Consider the following 18,864-nt stretch of genomic DNA (forward strand, 5'->3'; position numbering starts at 1 on the left):
TGTAGCCCACAATGGACTTAACTGATGATTCTCCTGCCTCAGCTCTCCTGAGTACTGGGATTATAGGTGTGAAACACTATGCCTGGCTTCTTTGCTATTTTTTTCACAGTCTTTTCTTTTTGTCATAATCTTCCCAGATCTATGTTAGACTTGACAAGTCCAAGAAATTTTCTAATAATAATTTTCTAATAGTAATTAATATTGCACTGAATTTAAACATTGACTTGAAAAGTATTGTCTTCATATCCATAATCCTTCTTTCACCTTTCTCTTTGCCCAGGTCTCATTCTTTAGCATATATATAGACTAGTCTTGCTAGTTTGTTCCCATTTTATAGTTTCTCTTGCCAGTACCATATTATTTATTGATAGTTGCTTAATTTTAGGAAGAAGAGGAAAGGCTATGAAGATGATGATTATATATCAAAAAAATCCAAACATGAGGAGGTATGTTTATTTCAAAGGTTATCACTTTTTTAATACTTTCTGGCATGACATAGTTAAGATTTATTACTCTGAAGTATAAACATTGTAGACAGGTTTGGGGGTGGGAAATTTGGTTTTTTGAAAGAGTCTTGCTATGTAGCCCAGGTTGGCCTTGAACTCTCAATCTTTCTGCCTCAGACTCTGGAGTGCTGGGATTACAAGGGTATACCACTACACTGAGCTATGGTTTGATTTTTTTCTCTTAAGTCTTCATTTTTTTTAAATACTTCTTTGTTTGTGAACATTGTCCATTAGGAAGGGGATTTTTCTTGCTTCTGTCTCAGCCTGTTTCGAAGCGGTATATTCCCCCAGAACTCTTCCCCTGCCCCTTTTCTTTAAAAGTGTACTTGCCAAGTCAGAGAAAAATCTCAGAGGCAAGTCACGATTGTAATCTTTATTCCTGATTAGAGTAGGCACGTGATACCATTATTACTGTAAGATTAGTCTACTGTAAATTTCGGGGTTTGTTGTCATCAACATTTTCCTAAAGGGAAATAAAATGACAACTGGTTATGCTTCAGTATATTACCCTCACCACATTTTATTTTTCCTTCTTAGGAAGAATGGACTGACGATGACCTGGTAGACTCTGTCTAACTATTTGAATTCGATGTCAGTGCTAACTAATCAACAGGAGTAGGAAGCATATCTGGCATTTAACTTTATTTAAAATATGAAACAACAAATACATTAAACTTTTCTACTTGTTATTTAATTTTTTTCCTTTCATGGAAGCTTTATGTAAAATAAAATTATCTTCAAGAGAGCCAAAATGGCACCTTGTTTTGATAATCATGCCCAGCTAACTAATACTGAGTTAGTCTTCCCAGTGGCCAAATTAAAACTGTAGTGTATTTACCTATATTATTTTAAACAGAATTTGATAAGCCAACCTATCTTTTTAGCAAAAAGACAAAACCCAGAACTTAGTAATCACCTTCAGAAGTGCTAAGGAAATGAATGTTCTTTGTCCTCTAGAAGCCTTTATAAATGGAAATGGCTTTTCACGGTGTCCTACTACATGATTTTGCATTACTACTTAACTCTAGAATGTACTTCAACTGTTACTTATCCTGAAGGATAGTCATCCTGAGGTAATGAGTTGTCCTCAGTTACTAGGTTTAAAATAATCACATGTAGTCTTGAATAGATAAAAAAAATCTTAGTTGCTGTAGATAGGAAATAGCAAATTATATATTCAGTTTTATAACTGGCCTATCAGATCACCTATTAAGTGAATAAAAATATTTAGGTATTAGTTACTAGGAATTTTGCAGATTAAATGTGTTCAAGAAATTTAATCCAAATTGAAGTAAGTTTATTAAAACACAGAATATAGCACCAAATTACTTGGATATGAATCACAGCTGCCCCTTCTTGGCTGAATGACCTTGGTAAGTTTTTAATAACTCTGTTCCAGTTTCACATATTGAAAATGGGGAAATAGTAATATACATATGCTAAAATTATTAATATAAATGGTAGCTATTATAGGTAAAACCAATGTTTTTTCTAAAACCTGGCTTGAAGAAATTCTGAGAAACTAAAATGCCTTGAATATAATTAAATTGTATGAATACACACAGCTCAGACTCAGCACATTCCAGGCTGCACCTTCCATGAGGGTAGATAGCAATTTACTTATGTCTTAATATGTCAAGTAATATTTTAGTAATATTTACTATTGCTAATATTACTATACATATCTCTAGTAATTGTATTTAGGATTGTTTCTTGGTATTTTTCCATTTTGTTTTTAGTTTCCTGCTAATGCTGGAATATGAGGAATAAAACAAGCTGTGGGATTTTACAGAAGCAGAGTAGAAGAAGCCAAAGTTTATAATCCCTCATTGTAATCCAGGTTAAGTAGTAGTATGCTAGGCTTCAGACAGAATTGCAGAATACTCACAGTTTATCTCCCGTTTCCCTTTCAGGTCACTAAGCTTTTGGCATCAAAGCAGGGTCCACATTTATCACAGAAAATTGTCTACTACTCAGCCCCATTAAAAAAACTAAATGTTTGAAAGATTTTATTTCAACACTGGCCACTTAGTTACTACAGGGCCTACAAAGGTAAGTAACAAGTTTCCCATTCCAATTTAACACACAAACATGTCATTAAAATATAAAAAGCAAGAAAAGCTTTTCAGGTGTTTTTAGATCACTTAGAGTAAGATGGCTAAAAGACAGAAACATAATTGGTGGGAAGAAACTAAAATGCCTCATACTGGAGTTTGGACTTTTTTGCTTGTCATTAAAAAATCTTGGGAGTCTATGTCTGTATTAGGTAGTCCCTATCCCTCTAGTCTGTCTTTGATCTTATAAACCAATAAAAAAGATTAACTGGGATGTTAGAGTACATCCAAAAAACAAAAAGGATAGGAAAGTAATAGGATATAAACAAAAGGGGAGAATGGAATGGATGGCATTGATAAATGGCCATCCATTTATCATTGAACACATGGGATAGGATGTGTTCAATTTATAGTGTCAGCTGTGATTGAAGCTATATAAGGCTAGCTGCCTCCATAGAAATAATTACCTTTTATAATTTAAAACTATATTAAGCAGCCTTATTTACAATCCTTCGGTGCTCACTCAGTGGTATAACACTTGCCTAGCATGCAGGAGATCCTGGGATTGATATTAGCACAGAGAACTAAACCCATGATTGTTTAATGTTTTCACCCCATATTTTATGTTCTTAGGATCTGAGCCTTTAGAAAATTTTTCTTTATTGACAGGGAACTGGTTGTCCTCATACCTCCCTTGGTTCCTTTATAACACACTTTGATTACTAATGATGTTCTGCCACGTAGTTTTCATATGTCCTTCCCTACACAATTATGGGGAGGAAGGAAATGTTGCTTAGCAAATACATATTTAATGGAAAAATGGAATTCTTTCTGAAGGAGACCATTAAGCAAAAATAGTGATCTGAAGTTTCATCATCTCCCTGGGCCTTGCTTTGTTGCTAAAATTTGAACTGTCCCTAACAGAGAAAGAAAATAATGAAATTAAATGCTTAGCTGCATTTAGATGCAATTATGCAATATATCCCTTGGTTTTATTTTAACTTAACCCTTGTGAATACGTCACAAAAAATGCACACAGAGAAGCAAATAAAACTGTACAAACTAAATACCCAGCAGATACAACAAGTAGTCAGAAGTTCAAAGATGGGTAAGTTATGTGACTGATGAGGTGGTCTGCATAAATCAAAGGGATAACACAAAAAATCAACTTGGAATTAACAAAAGCAATCTATTTTTTTTATGTAACAGAAATAGGTAATCTGTAAAGGGTAACATGCAGTGATAAGTACAATGACCAGTAACATTTACTGAATTCAAACTATTTACTGTTGTAAACTTTAACAAAAGCATTTTAAGATTTAAATACAATTCCAACAAAATAAGTGGTTTGTTTAAAAAATAAAGCTGATGAGCAATAGATCCATTCTGTATATTTTCTTTCAACAGTTCCAGAAAGAGCACAGTATTTTTAAAAAGTATATATACAGCAAAGATTGTTCCTATTATAATGGCAAACTCTGGAAAATGTAAATACAAATAAAGCCATTGAACAGTCAAATGGTCATATTCCTAAATAGGAAGAAGTTATAGTGAGAACAGTCTGCAATCCAGTTATACTTGTTGATAGAGAATGCTTTTTCTTGTCAGTTGATCTCATAGTTCTTTTCCCAAATGACAGCAGAACTTTGGCAATTGGATGTATTGAAAATACATTTTCAAGTTCAAGATACAGTTAGCATTGTTTGTGAAAGATGATCTGTACACCGAGGCTCAGAGTTGGTAAAGATTCCATGTGGAAAAAAAGTGCAAATGTCCTGCACAGATAGCTTACAAAGTTGCTGGCACATTTACTTACCAGCGAAATCTTGGGTTTTGTTTGCATAGCTCACATATCACTGGAATGTGGAAAGGTGTGCTATTTTTTGGCAAGAGCAAAGGAGATATACTGATGTGAATTTACCATGTTGGGCATGCTGAATCCATGCAGAATTCCAGGGCGAAGGCTGCTACCTGACGTCATTAGTTTTTGTGTATTGGTTTTGTTTTTGTTGAAGCAGTTCTGTTATAGCCAGAAGCTTTTTCAGTACGTGCTAGACAAAAAGAAAAATAGTGTGAAAATAATAAATGAAAAGTTTCCATTTCAGAATGGAAATATACATTTGAAAAAAATTGTGACTTTCCATTGGACTTTAAATATTTTTAGTTGTAACCAAGATAGAAATTTTTTGCACACTAACTGAATAAAAATTCATTTGTATTTTGCCTTTTTTGCCAGAACAATCCCTAGGCTAGATCATTTGCCAGAAGATTTGTCATTTAAAGCTAAAGTTAATCAGTCATAAAAATTTTGAAATAGAACTCTAATGAACAGACTATTTAAAAAAAGAAAAGTTTGATTCTAGAATCTTAGGTTAATGAGAATTCAGAATCATTCAGTGTTTTAATTTCTCCAGATGGTTAGCCAGTGCAGTGGTAACATTCACTATATTCCTAAAGCCATGGAAGAGAGACTAGTCAAGACTTCTATGTATGTATATAAGCGCTGACTTCCAGTCACCGGTCCTTATCCTAGCTAAGGGCATTCAAAACAGTTCATTTTAATCTCTAATTTTTAAGACTAGGTCAGTTAGGTCCTTTCAAATCTGGTCTCTCTGTGAATACATCCTAATCTGCTTCTGTTGGTCTGACAGCAACAGTCTAATATTGATTAGTTTTTCCTTTAGTGCAAAGTTCTTGATCTGATCCCATTTGAATCCCTGCAAAAACTTGTTATAAATGTAGTTTGTTCCAGGGGTATACTCTGGACAGGGAACTTCAAATACATATTACTACCCTTTTGCCAAATCTCATGTTTCACAATTTGAGAATCACTTTTGCTAGCACTGTCAGACAGTAAAAAAGTCACTTCACTACTGGCTTATAAGCTCACTGCCATTTTGCCATTTTTACATACGCTATTTAATTGTGTGAATATCTCCATTTTGAAGAAACCCACCTGCTGTGCACCACGCTCATTACTGAGTGTTCGCAGTTCATCTGAATGAGCCACACAAATCTCATGCAGTGCTGCTAAATCACGGGACAGGTCAGTTCTAGAATGTTCTGTAGTGTCCGGAAGTTCAGGTACATTCTTTAAGAGAATCATAGAACTGCATTTAGAAATACATGTTTCTTCTTTAGTGATTCTAACTAGATATAATAGATGAAATAGAATTTCTTTTAAAATTGTAAGGATTCTTACTAAAATATTTCTTTTTAGAAATGACAATGAAATGTAGGTTCTGTATTCTATATTCACATCAAAGCCAGGGCCCATTTTCTTCTACATGACAGAATACAGTAAAATATTTTCTTTTTCTAAAATAGTGGGTTATTTAGTACATATTTGTAAAACTTTGCATCATTTTTTAAACCTAGAACATGCAAATGTGTAAGTATTAACTACCAATCTAGATTAAATGTAATTTAAATTTAAAGTTCCTTAAGCTACTGCATTTTGTCCAAAATGATCAGCCTGATTAGGTTTGTAATTTTCTGTAGACTAATTCTCAAAATAATTGCTAATAGGTGAACATAATCAGTGTTCACTATGGTATCTTTAAGATCTATGAAACCACTCAGCCATAGACCTACTCCCCTTCTTAATGTTTGTTATACATTCCTAAAAGTTGCTGAAGACCTCAGCTTTTGAAGGTATAGAGAAACAATTTAGAATACATTTATTCTTACTGACTTGTTTATTCATTCAGAGACTAAAGGAGATGAAAGACTCTACAGTGTTTGCTTTCAGAGAACAGACAGTTTAGTAGAAAATACAGTAAAGTAAACTAATAGCAACACAGTTTTATCACAGATATGCTGAAGAGAAAGATACTGAGTTTAAGCAAGTAGAGAAGGAATAGAAGAATATGACGAGGCTGGACAAGTATGTTAGTGCTTGGGAGTCTAATTAGTTTGAAAGATTAGATTGTGAGGCATATCTAGGAGAGTGATAGAAAAAGCTTACTACAGGTACTTGTGATTATGCAAAATAATGAAAGTCCCAACTATAAATCTAAAAACCTAGAAATACTAAGATAAATGGTACTCATTTCCCAAACAGCTCCTTAAACAATTTTTTCATAATCACTGATCAACTATATTTCTGGGTTTGTAAATATGCCTATCATAAAGGTTTCTCAGGAGTTAACATATAAAAAAACATGATGAACATTTAGCATCTGCCCCGTATATCTCCCATTTCCTTATAAATACAGAGCTGTACTGTAAATTTCCTACAAACTAGGTTTTATACCTGTCACTGCAAAATAGGGATCCATAAGCAGTCCTGATTTCTTTGCCACAGTGATTTGGTGATTGGTGACTTGTGCTTTTAAATGAATCTGAATGCGTTAAGGTATGAGATGGGCACCACCACAGTAACCTTCCTAAGCCCTCCCTCATGTAATATACCTGGCTTAGTTCATACATACATGTTACACTTCTGGTTTCTACATAAATTGAATTACTAATATATTTAGTTTGAATTTCTGGAAAAAGGTATACAATCCAGAAAATTTACATAACAAATGCAGTCTTAGAAATTACAAATATATCCTATATTTTATTTTGTATCACAATTTCATTATTTACAAAGGCCCAAATGTGGTTGAAGTGAAACACCAAATCCATGTACTGTATTCCAAGAAAAGCCACAAGAATACTCATTTACCAGTCTGTCTATAGTAGACCTTGATATCCACGGGTATGTGGTTCTAAGGAGACCATCAATGAGGAAATGCATAGTTAAAACACAACTGACAACACAGGACTCACTGAGGGCTTCTATGCATCAACTGAGCTGTGTAGTGCTTTTCTTTATTTTTTTTTAGCTTGCCTCGTCAAAACTGATGTAATCTGCAAATAAGGCAGTCTTTCTGTACTTATTCAACCTGGTGAAAACTGTAGGTTTTCCATGTTCAAATCTTACTGTAGCTGCAGTATAAAAGCTAAAGAGATAACAAAAGCTAGAAGAATAATGAATGGCAAGACAAACTAAGAAACTACTCAAGTAGTTCAAAAGCCCAATAATATAGGCTTTGCATATACCTCTAAGAAAAATGCTTATGACAGCAAACAAGTGAAATTTTTTTTATTTAGATAGAAATATCTAAAAAGATTGGTGCTTAAATGGGTTAACTCATCTATACTAACTACAGGTCTTAAAGTACTTGAAGATTATATACATACCCCAAGTTCATCTAAAAACATAATCATACGATGTTTGTTGCTTTTGATGAATGGATTGACACCTTCCATATAAGGCTCCTAAAAAAATAAAAAGCTTACTGTATGCCTCAAAAACAATTACCTGATCTGTAACAAAAAACCACACAGGTATAAAGAATTCTTACCATGTTTATCAGTTAACAGCACATGTTCACAATAATGAAATCAAGTAACAGTATTTTCCTTTTAATATAAAATAGCTATACTGAGGCATTTTTAATGAAAGAAGGAGAAATTCTAGACCAAAATACAAATCATAATACATGTCCTGGAAGATACAAATTGCCTATTTGTACACTGTAGAACCTAGAATCCAGCAGCGATTATAGGGAATTAAAATACCGGGTAGTAAGGACCACAGTGAGAAAATATATTATCCTTAACCTGCCTCAGGATTTAGATATATGTAAACTGCTTATACTAAAATCCTAAGCCACTTAAAAATATACCATAAAACACTAAAGGGTAACATACATTCTTAAAATCAGTAAACTTGAGAGGAGGACCTCAATAAATTACAAACCGGTAGACATGAAAGTCTAAGAATGATAAAGACAAAGTAGCAAGCCTATCAGATAGAAAAATAAAGAACATCTGCTCACATTTGACAAGGCTCTCAGGTACAAGAAATATATTGCTAGAAAGCAGTCTTAGAATATATAGCAAAAGGCAAATACATTTATTAATCCTCCAAAGTTTAGAAAATAATTGGGCAATTATGAAAGGAAGTATATATAAGGATACTTGATACAGCAACAATAACAAACTGAAAGCCATCTAAGTATCTGTAATAGAGGACTATTTACATGATGGCAGACGACATGATGGCAGACTAATTAGCCATTAGTAATAATAAAATAGCTGTATTTTCCAGGTATGACAAAGAGTTCATTACAAATTAAGTAACAAAAACCAGGTGACAATATGATTCCAACCAGCATATTAACATTTTGTTTTCTATATAATGTGTCCATGTCTTTTTTAAAACAGTTTTAATACTTTATAGTGAATGTTTACTGTGAAATAAAATGACTTTACTTACAACTTCAAACCCGCTAAATGGTACTGGAAGAATTTTAATATATTGCGTTTTAAGTTAGTTTTCTATAATGATTAATAAAGTTACACTGTTAAAATGGAAAATCTAAACAAGACATTTTAGAAACAAATATCCCAATCAAAATCTGTTATTTTTATAAAATAACTACTGTTATAAATTTACTTAAGCTAATTTTATTGCTTTTATAATGTCAAAGCTTCATTCATAAGCTACATAAATTTTGAAGTATTAAAGCTATTTTTACCTTAGCTCCAAATTCCACAAGATTTGCTAAATTCTGTACAGATTTAGCCACTAGTATCAGTGTTCTTGCAGCAATAGCAGATGGAGAATCTACAAGAGAATTAGGCACAGCTAATGATCACAACTCTAAAAACATATTTCTAGTTGAACAATTATAAATGAACACTTTAACATTCTTCCAGTCTTGTCTGAAAAATGTGTGACTTGTCCAATTCAAAAGAACTTGAGTTGAAAGGGAAAATTTAAATACACTATCAGTGCTTAGCTTTGTGAAAAGGGTATTGCAAAACCCAGTTATTCCCAACTCATTGATGACATTTCAAAGTACTTCAAAAAGCTTTCTTTTTATTACCACAAAGACTGTTAGTCGACAACAGACCTGTCAGAACAGTTAACAAAGCTAATTTTAATACACTTGAGCCAGCATTTTACAGTCTAAGCAATTCCCTTATTCCAATGTTATTTACAGTCCACTAACTACAAATAGTTTCTATCTTTTTTGTGGGGTGGGGGGCAGTGCTGGGGTTGCATTCAGGGCCTCAAACTTGCTAGGCAGGTGCTCTACCATAAGCCTGCAAATGCTTCGCTTCAAAGATCAAGAACAGGTAAAAATTTAAAGCCAGGAAACATTTCCCTATAAAACACAGATAATGGAATGTAAATAAAAAGTATTTGTGGCTGTTCAATATAAACTCTGAAAATTAAGGTAAATATTTAACAGTACATCCTGTAGTAGTCTACCAAGCTGCTTGATTTTAGATTATACTGTGCATATTAAACACCTAAACTATAAATATTGTTGAGTAGCAATTCAAACATTCAGGTAAATATCTTACCTTATTTTTTAATAGACATAGATTTAAACAAATTAGTAGCAATGGAAAATAATTACAGGGATGTAATCTATGAAAGTAAATAGTAAAATATTGGAAAAAACAATTTTTTGAGCCAAAGGGATCTCCCATGTCAGCCTCCTGAGTACTGAAAGTATAGGCTTATGTCACAATGCTCAGCTTCCTTTTTGTAATTTAAATTTTTAATTCTTTTTTGGAGGACAGGGTTTCACCAAGTAGCCTAGGCTGGCCTCATACTAGGATTTTTTTTTTTAATTGTTAAAACTGTAAGCTTTATTGTGTGATATAGTTTACTATAATAAAAAGAAATTAAAATTGTACAACAAAAGCCACGTAACTACAATACACATAAGTGAAAAAGATAGCAAGTTGATATCATCATTATCTATCAGGGATATAGTAAGCAGACATTACAAAGAACAAAATGATGCATTGGGTTTAAAAGGTGAAGGACAGGATACTGTGTGTACTACACTACCATCTGTATAAAAAATGCAACATCACACAAATATTGTAAGTCAAATGTTTCTCTGTGCTAGGATGTCTCTAGAAGCATTCACAAGAAGTTGGTAACTTTTTTTTTTCATTTTTCTTTTATTATTCATATGTGCATACAAGGCACATACTAGGATTATAGACATGTACTTCCATGGCCAGCTCAAAATATTTTTAACAAAGTTTTGGGCTTCATGTAATTATTAGGCTAAAAATGGCTTTTTTGATAAACTAATGACTCATTACAACATTCATATATACTAGTTATCTTTTCTTTGAAAGAAGCTTACAAATCTGAAGTTCACTCCATAATGAATGAGTGAAACTAAAGCTGGCTTATTAAGAGTTTAAAATGGACAATTAACATTATATAATTTGAACTCGGTGCTTGCAAAGCAGGCACTCTACCGCTTGAGCCACACCTCCAATCCATTTTGCTGTGGTTATTTTAGAGATGGGGTATTGCAAACTGTTTGCGTGGGCAGGCTTCTAACCACCATCTTTCCTATCTCAGCCTCCCATACCAGTACCCAGTGACAAAAAAAATCATTGGGAGGAAGCAGGGCTATTATTTTTATAAAGATATACAGAACATTACTATAGCTGTAGATAGAATTCTAATTTGATCTTAAAGAAGCTCCTGCTCACAGTAGTCAGGCATGAACTAAACATGCAAAAGTTTGATACACAGTAGAAGTAGAAAGAATATGTGTAATTCTGCCAAACCTTAGAATGCTTTAGACTAAGTCCTGGAATTAGATTTTTTTTTGTTTTGTTTTTTGTTGGTACTGAGGTTTGAACTCAGGGCTTCATATTTGTGAGGCAGGCACTCTTATTGTTTCAGACCCCTCCAGCTAGCTAACATTTTGTTGATAATCTGATTTAAATAGGACAAAAGGGGAGGGGGTATTTTTACCAAATAGTATCAAACTTTTCTGATTTTTTTTAATTTCAAAATTTATGAAAAGCCAGTTACCTGAGATGATATTAAACATTCGTGGATTCAGGATGGCAGGACAGATAAGCCGAAGAAAAACAAAACCACTGAATGGGAAGGAAAAAAACTTCTTTAGAAAATTATTATGCACCTCAATTTTTAAACCTAGTAGAACTACCTTTATTCTGAATTAATGTATGGAAGGTCAAACACAAAAATCTTTAAGAAAACAATAAGCCAAAGATCCATATTTTAAAAACATATGTATCTTCCTCATGACTTTCCAAATCTGAATGTTAGATTAACCTTCAGAAGATACTAAGTTTGCTGGTAGCGTTTTCTGTCTTAGCTGCTGTGTATTTATTTCAGACTAGTAGTTTCTTTTTTATCTAGAGGAAACAGTCTCTTTAGGAACCCTTAACTGTTTGTGAAATACTACAGGAGTACAAATAAAAGATACATAGTTCTATAAAGTTCCAAACACTTCCATTATCTCCCTTAAAATTTATTTAAACAAAAGCCCACTAAAGTCTGTCACATATCAAGTTGCAGAATCAGTTTTGTTGTTGAGTCACATGAAAATAGGAATCCATAGTTACTATCATTGACTTTTTAATAAATGAAAATAAATACAATAAATAAAATGCTAACACTTTAATAATGAGACATAATGAATTCTAAGGCTTAATAAGGATGTCAAAGAATACTCTTAGCATTTGCCTTCAAACATATGCCAGCTTACTGAGTATCATTTCTTAAATAACATTTATACCAATTACATAATTCTTTCAATCTGCATTTCTTTTAAAGTAGTTTATGAAGATTGTTGCATAAATTTTACTTGAAAACGTTTTGATATTTAAGGTATGGTTTGTGAACCTGAAATTTGACCTGGTAATACGGAACCATGTAAAAATTTCAGAGTGAAAATCTGTGAATGTTTTAGAGGTGATTTTTTTGTTTGTTTTTTTATTCATTCATATATACATACAAGGCTTGGGTCATTTCTCCCCCATGCCCTCACCCCCTCCCTTACCACCCACTCTGCCCCCTCCCTCTCCCCCCCACCCCTCGATACCTGGCAGAAACTATTTTGCCCTTATCTCTAATTTTGTTGAAGAGAGAGTATAAGTAATAATAGAAAGGAACAAAGGTTTTTGGTAGTTGAGATAAGGATAGCTATACAGGGAGTTGACTCACATTAATTTCCACATATTTAAAAGCTTACTAAGAACAGAAGTCATTATGTTGAATCTGAGTGTTCACTAAAACACCACGTAACAGTTTCCTGCTGTACTTGCTAAATAATTAAACTTACTGAAAACTTACAGCTTATGAACAGTTTAATGTCCATCATATACATAACTGTGCTGAACTATATAATTCTTTTCCCTTCTTCCCAATCACCACTATAAAGCCTAAGAAAATCTACAGTTCTTAAATATGTCGTATCATAACTATAACCAAAGTATGTTTTGTTTTATGCAGTACTAAGAACTGAACTAGGGCCTTGTACATGTTAGGTCAGTGTTCTACCACTGAGTTATGCTCCTAAGGTCCCCAAAAGACATTTTTATCTTTAAAAAACAAGGCTGTGAGACAAAATTTAGATTGGAGGTGGGATTAATAAATATTTCAAAACTAATTACAATAATTACTAATTACAATAATAATATTGGTGTCTTTAATGGTTGCCTTTTTTTTTTAGGTTTAACTAGCAGCGTATTTCACATAATAAATTAGAAAACTGTATTATTGGACTGTTTTGTACTAAACTTACAGTTATTTTGTATTGGTTGGGATGTACAAAACAAAATCCTGCAACAGTGTTCAGGGGAAGGTTCATTTTAGTTTTGTCTTGGTTACTATCATATAACCTTAGGCAAACAATTTAATCTCTCCAGTTCTGCTTCCTCATTGGAAAAATAAGTTAGGATAATGATAATGATTTCCCTAGATACAAGGACTCAAATTCCATAATTTGCCAAAGCAGTTCTTTTTTTGTTTTGTTTTTGAGGCAGGATCTCACTATGTAGCTTAGAGTGACCTTGAACTTACGATCCTCCTGCAGTGCTGGCATTCTGTTTAACACACTGGGCTGCAGTTCTTCTAATTAATACTCTACTGTGAGCGGGCTGAAGCACAGCTTTAGAACTATAACACAGGTTGTGTTACAAACCAGTTAAAATCTACATGCTTTATTTGTTACTCTTCTTACTGCCAACTGTCTTCTCTTTCTCTCATAATTCTTTGTGTATACCTCTGTATGTATACATACATATAATTGGGGTATGCTGCATACAATGATGTAACAATTGAATTAATAAAACCTTACCTAACAACTCTTGTTCTCATGGTGGTATTTGTAGGCCACTTGTGCTGAACAGATTTCTGTAAACATCCATAAATATATCTCAGTGTCCTGCCAAAGTAACACAATCATCTCAATACAGAAAGCAAATAAAAAATAGTAATCTCATGGCAGTCAAAAGCTTATCTTACCCTAATATACCCTATTTTAATTCAGTTGGCCAAAAGTAATGAGAGATACATCTACCAAGGGGTATGGAAAACATAATCCACTACGCTAATCATCAATTTTAGATTACTTCTACGTTAAAGTATAAAACAAGTATTGGAATGAGGATACAGAGAAATTGATAATGTCACAAATTCTGGGGAGAAAGATTGACTTGATTTCTTCCACCTGAACAAGTCACTTAATACTGGAAGCCTTTAAACAAATATTGATGCCTTATTGATTGACTGCAGGGCTAGAAACTGAACCCAGGGCCTTTTGAATGTAAAGCAAGCACAGTGCCTCTAGTATATATTTTGAGCAAGAAAATTAAAGTATAGACTAAATGGACAGATGTAATTCATAACTTCTCAAATCTGAGAAAAGCCTCTCTAAGCTACTATATAAATCAGATACATTTGCTTGTGTAAGCACATGGTTTGTTTTATTGATGTGTATATTACATTCTGATTTTTCTTTTCTTTTCTTTTTTTTTAAACATAGCCCATGCTGGCCTCAAACATGGTCCTTCTGCATCAACCTCCTAAGTGTTGGGGTTAGTTATGTCCCAATATGCCTAGCATTCATTCCAGTTTCTTCAAGAATATTTCTCTTATTCACCTCATAAAGATGAAAGAAACCATAACTTTTTCAGAGTATACTATCACAATACAAAGCATTCACATATTTTTGAAAACAATCCCTTGTCAAATGAAAATTTCACCACTTACGGTGGAAGTATTTCTGAAGCCATGAATATTTTCTCCACAAGCTCTGAAAGTATGTTCAATAGGTGTGCTAAATTAGTGTTCACATCTTCATTTTTTTCTAACTTTGATGGACTTAACTAAGAGAAGGAACAAATATAAATGCATCTTGGAAATGATAATTTCAAATAAATCAGTCAACAAGCAGTTACCCTTTCAAAGTTCTCTACCTTTCTGTTTTGTGTATTTTTTCTTTGCATACATGGACATTTCTTAAAAGTAATAGGCACTTTAACTCCTTTTAATAGATTTGCTAAGCATTTCCAACTACTCAACTTAATGGCAAGCAATAACTTCCCAATTCTACTTATCTGAGGAAAAAACTGATTAAACTTTTCCTAATGAGATGGAATTTACTTAATGGCTTATGAAAATACCAAATACATCATGCAAAATCACAAAGCCTTCTCAAAACTTTTCAAGTAACTGTCAGTGAGATAGATTTGTGTTGTAAAAGTCAATAGATTGATAAAAGTCTGAATTCCCTTTGTAGTTCAAAGACTCCCTACAAAAACACAATGTATTCGTACCCTTCGGGGTTATGGCTTTGTCCTTGATTTCCATCACTAAATTGCTCACTTCTTCCCTTCAAGTTATTAGTAACAGCAGGGTGCAGAACTAGTATTTGGTGACTTTCAGCATTAAAAGCAATTTCTTACTTAATCGATGGTATTAAATCTGAAAACTTACACTCAAAAGCTTCCTTTGTAATTGTAAAGTAAAATGAGCCAATGGCCATGTAACAGATCCTACTCATTATCTGAATGATTTTGAATTCACACTGAATCCTTAATCTTTTAAAAGGTGATTTTAGTTGCCTTTCTTTTAATCTCCTATCTTTCCCCCCAAAAATCTTCAAGGACAAATCTAGATATTAGGTTTTATAAGTTGAGCATCACTAGTCTGACAATCCAAACTCTGAAATGCTCCAAATTCCCAGACTTTCGGAGTTGCCACAAGTAAAAAATTTCCACATTTGACTTAATGCAGTGGGTCACAATCAAAATACAGGCACATTAAAAATACTGTATAAAATTACATTCAGAGTATTTGTATTAAAAAATATGTGAAACAAATGAATTTCATGACTTGAGTCCTAACTTCATTATGTGTATGGAGATATTTCAAAATCTAAAACACTTTCCCTGTCCCTAGAAAAGTGTCCCTATATTTATGTTTTGTACACTTTCTGAAAAATATTGTGTGTGTTGCAGGGGATTTAACTCTGCCTCATGCAGAGCAGCGTAGGCAAGTGCTAACACCAAAGCTGTACCTCTAGCCCTAAAGTACTTTTTTAAAAAATCTGTTTTGTAATATTTTGCCACATAGCCTCTTCCAAAATACTGGGAAGTGCTTTGGATTTTGGAATATTTCCATAAACATAATGAGGTATCTTGGGGATGGGACCCAAGTATAACCATGAAAATGGTTTCTTTGGTACTTTTTATAAATGTATTTACATAGAGCATACTTGCTTTGATGAATATTTTTTTAAGTTAGTATATTTCCCTTAAAATGTAATTTACTATAATTTATTTGCAGGCTGGTGGAATGGCTTAGGTGGTAAGGGTGCCTGCCTAGCAAGCATTGAGGCCCTGAGTTCAAACCTCAGTGCTGCCAAAAATAAATGATATTTGAGGAAATAACTTAAAATATTACATTCTTACCTCACAAGACTGCTTGCTTTCCATTATCTTTAAAATGGAGTCTTTCAAAGCATGGTGAACAAATTGTGTAGCAGTGGCTTTCATGTACTGCTCCATCAAGGTGCTTGCAAGTGTTGTGGCTCGAAATAGGGTAGTGGCTTCATCTACACAAAAATTTGTATTAGAAGGTTATTTATAGAGAACTGTACTAATATGACCAAATTGGAAATTAAACGATTTATTTTTTCCTCAACAATTAATATACTTTCTGCATGTGATACTGAAGTATTATGACATACTATATTTCTATTGACCACTGTGTTCGTGTGAAAAAAGTGAAGGTTCAAAATGGTTATGTGACGTGTCTAAGATCAGTTTAGCTAGTTAGTGATAAAACTTAGAACCAAAACCTACTTTGCTGCCTACTGATTTTATGCCTTAAAAAATTTCAGTTTATTCCCAAATAAAAAGATAACATAAAATCCTAGTATAGATTATTAGTCAAAACATGGCTGTTGAGTTTTAATAAAACACAACCATCATCAGGCAAGACATTCTCAGTATAAAATCTATGCTGTTTTATCTATCCCTTAACAAATTATGTATTTTGACAGTTTTTACGATCAGGGATTCTGTACTTTCTCATTTATTTAGGGAACTTAGAAGCAAGGACTGTTACCAAGTCAAAATGCTGGGTGAAATGGATTATTTTGACATAATTAGTAACTGTTAAAAGCAAAAACAGAGCTGATACCCAACTTCTAAGCAATGAATTAGTAAGTAAAAACTAAATAAGAATATGAAAACATACCAAACTATTCTTAATAGTCAAGCACTGAGACCTATTCATCTGGACACAGAAATCACTTTCTTATGGCTCCTAATACTTACCTACCATAATAGAACTTGTATTACAGATACACCTCACCCACCCCAACTAACCAACACAATAATCACACTTGACATTCCAACTGGAGTTTTCTGATTTTTTTTTTTTTTTTTTGAGGTACTGGAGTTTAAACTAAGGGCTTTGTGCAAGTGCCATACTATTTGAGCCACACTTCCAGCCCTCATTGCCTTTAGGTTTTTTGATAGATAGGGTCTCACTTTCTGCCCAGGCCAGACTTGGATCAGAATCCTCCAACCTATGTCTCCCACATAGCTGGGATAATAGGCATGCATTAACATGCCTGGCCCTAACTGCAGTTTTTAATAAAGGAAAAATAAAATTAACTCTTCCATATGATTTCACTAATAATATATTTGAAAACAGCCTGTGTTCTGTTTAAAATATAAAACCTAGTAATACAGTTTTAAAAATATTACACATTCATACTTTACCTTCCATGTTTATTTCTCTGTCATTTAGTGTACATAATAACAGCGATTCAAGCTTTTCATGAAGAAAAATCCTCAGTAGAATGCTAGCCAGTAGTGTTCGGTCTTGTCCACATACATGTGATAAAGCATACACTACATGAAGTTCCTTTTGCAGTATAAGCTGTAAACAACATTTAAAAAGACTGTTCAAAGTACATAGCAGAGCAGGAAATACATTGTCTCGTGTTCTTATGTTTAGGGAAATATATCTATTCAATAAACTTATTAGAGATAGAATGACTTTGTAGTCTGCAATATTTCAGTAAAATCAAAATCATAGGACATGGTTTTTAACCTTGGCTATGGGTGTTCTGCTAAGTTACAAAATTAGTATATTTAACTTAATGAGTCTTTTATTAAATGTTAAATATTCCTGTTAATGCCATTAAAATAATTAAACTGAAAAATAACTTAATACCTCTTTAAATTCACTGTACTCTTCTTCTGGCATGATTTTTTCCATAGAATATCGTGCTCGAACACGCAGGGATCCTGGTTCAATACCTTTTAATGGTATATGAGAGCTGAGCAGGAACCATTCATCTGTAGCATGTCCCTTCTGTAACCGGCTCAACTGGCAGCGCATAAATACTGTGAAAGGAAAACAGATGATTACTGTATAAAAAGATAACACTGTAATTACTCATGCAAGCACATTTTCCTGATATTCAGTTTTCTCTATCATGTTAAGTACTTTGCATTGCAGAGGTTTTCAATAATACCACAAATTCAATACTAAATTGCTTCAGCTCATTTACTAAAGGCCTGCCATATGCTAAATCCTGATACGCAAGGATGTGGGATATAAAGATGATTAAGACATGGTGTCTGACTTTCATGGAGTCAGCCCACCCAAGAAATCAATTATAGTACAGTGTGATAAGAGTAGGTAATGCCTTTGCAATACAAAGAAATGTCTACTTTAGGTTGGTTGAAAACTCATTCTGAATAGGTAACAGGGTTACCTGGGGCTGACTTGTAACAGGTTAAGTAAAAAGGTAGAGGGAAAAAAAAACAATCCAAAATAGAGGGTATGATTTTCCTTCTATATCATTACTAAGATTTTATCAAAAAAAAAAAAAAGTAATGGTGAATCACTAAAAAAGTTAAGCAGTTACAGAATAAATATTTTAGACTGACAGACTCAGGCTTTGATCTGTCTGTTAATACCTATC

At 33.2% G+C, this 18,864-nt stretch overlaps 2 protein-coding genes across 8 annotated transcripts in view; one reads left to right on the top strand and one right to left on the bottom strand.

Annotated features, from left to right (window-relative positions):
- The window catches only part of Ccnh (cyclin H), a 34,459-nt gene extending 16,030 nt beyond the window's left edge, over nucleotides 1-18,429 (top strand). For 2 of the 7 annotated variants that reach the window (XM_074077140.1, XM_020176692.2), the window contains 4 exons: nucleotides 386-446; nucleotides 1,044-1,879; nucleotides 2,420-2,558; nucleotides 18,155-18,429. In XM_074077140.1, the coding sequence (XP_073933241.1) occupies nucleotides 386-446; nucleotides 1,044-1,071 (89 nt within the window). In that variant the 3' untranslated portion in view covers nucleotides 1,072-1,879; nucleotides 2,420-2,558; nucleotides 18,155-18,429. Of the gene's footprint in view, nucleotides 1-385; nucleotides 2,559-14,400 lie in introns of those variants that run through there. The other 5 variants (XM_074077137.1, XM_074077141.1, XM_074077139.1 and 2 more) reach the window with 4 other exon arrangements.
- Nucleotides 3,725-18,864, bottom strand: part of Rasa1 (RAS p21 protein activator 1) — a 92,597-nt gene continuing 77,457 nt past the window's right edge. Inside the window, exons 16-25 of the mRNA XM_020176691.2 lie at nucleotides 18,108-18,280; nucleotides 17,651-17,810; nucleotides 16,331-16,473; nucleotides 14,628-14,743; nucleotides 13,714-13,800; nucleotides 11,418-11,485; nucleotides 9,094-9,182; nucleotides 7,751-7,828; nucleotides 5,517-5,651; nucleotides 3,725-4,611 (exon numbers count right to left, since the gene is read on the bottom strand). Coding sequence (XP_020032280.1) covers nucleotides 4,528-4,611; nucleotides 5,517-5,651; nucleotides 7,751-7,828; nucleotides 9,094-9,182; nucleotides 11,418-11,485; nucleotides 13,714-13,800; nucleotides 14,628-14,743; nucleotides 16,331-16,473; nucleotides 17,651-17,810; nucleotides 18,108-18,280 — 1,133 coding nt within the window. The 3' untranslated portion in view covers nucleotides 3,725-4,527. The remainder of the gene's footprint in view (nucleotides 4,612-5,516; nucleotides 5,652-7,750; nucleotides 7,829-9,093; nucleotides 9,183-11,417; nucleotides 11,486-13,713; nucleotides 13,801-14,627; nucleotides 14,744-16,330; nucleotides 16,474-17,650; nucleotides 17,811-18,107; nucleotides 18,281-18,864) is intronic.

The sequence above is a fragment of the Castor canadensis genome, chromosome 6 (assembly GCF_047511655.1).
Source record: "Castor canadensis chromosome 6, mCasCan1.hap1v2, whole genome shotgun sequence".
Lineage (NCBI taxonomy): Eukaryota > Metazoa > Chordata > Mammalia > Rodentia > Castoridae > Castor > Castor canadensis.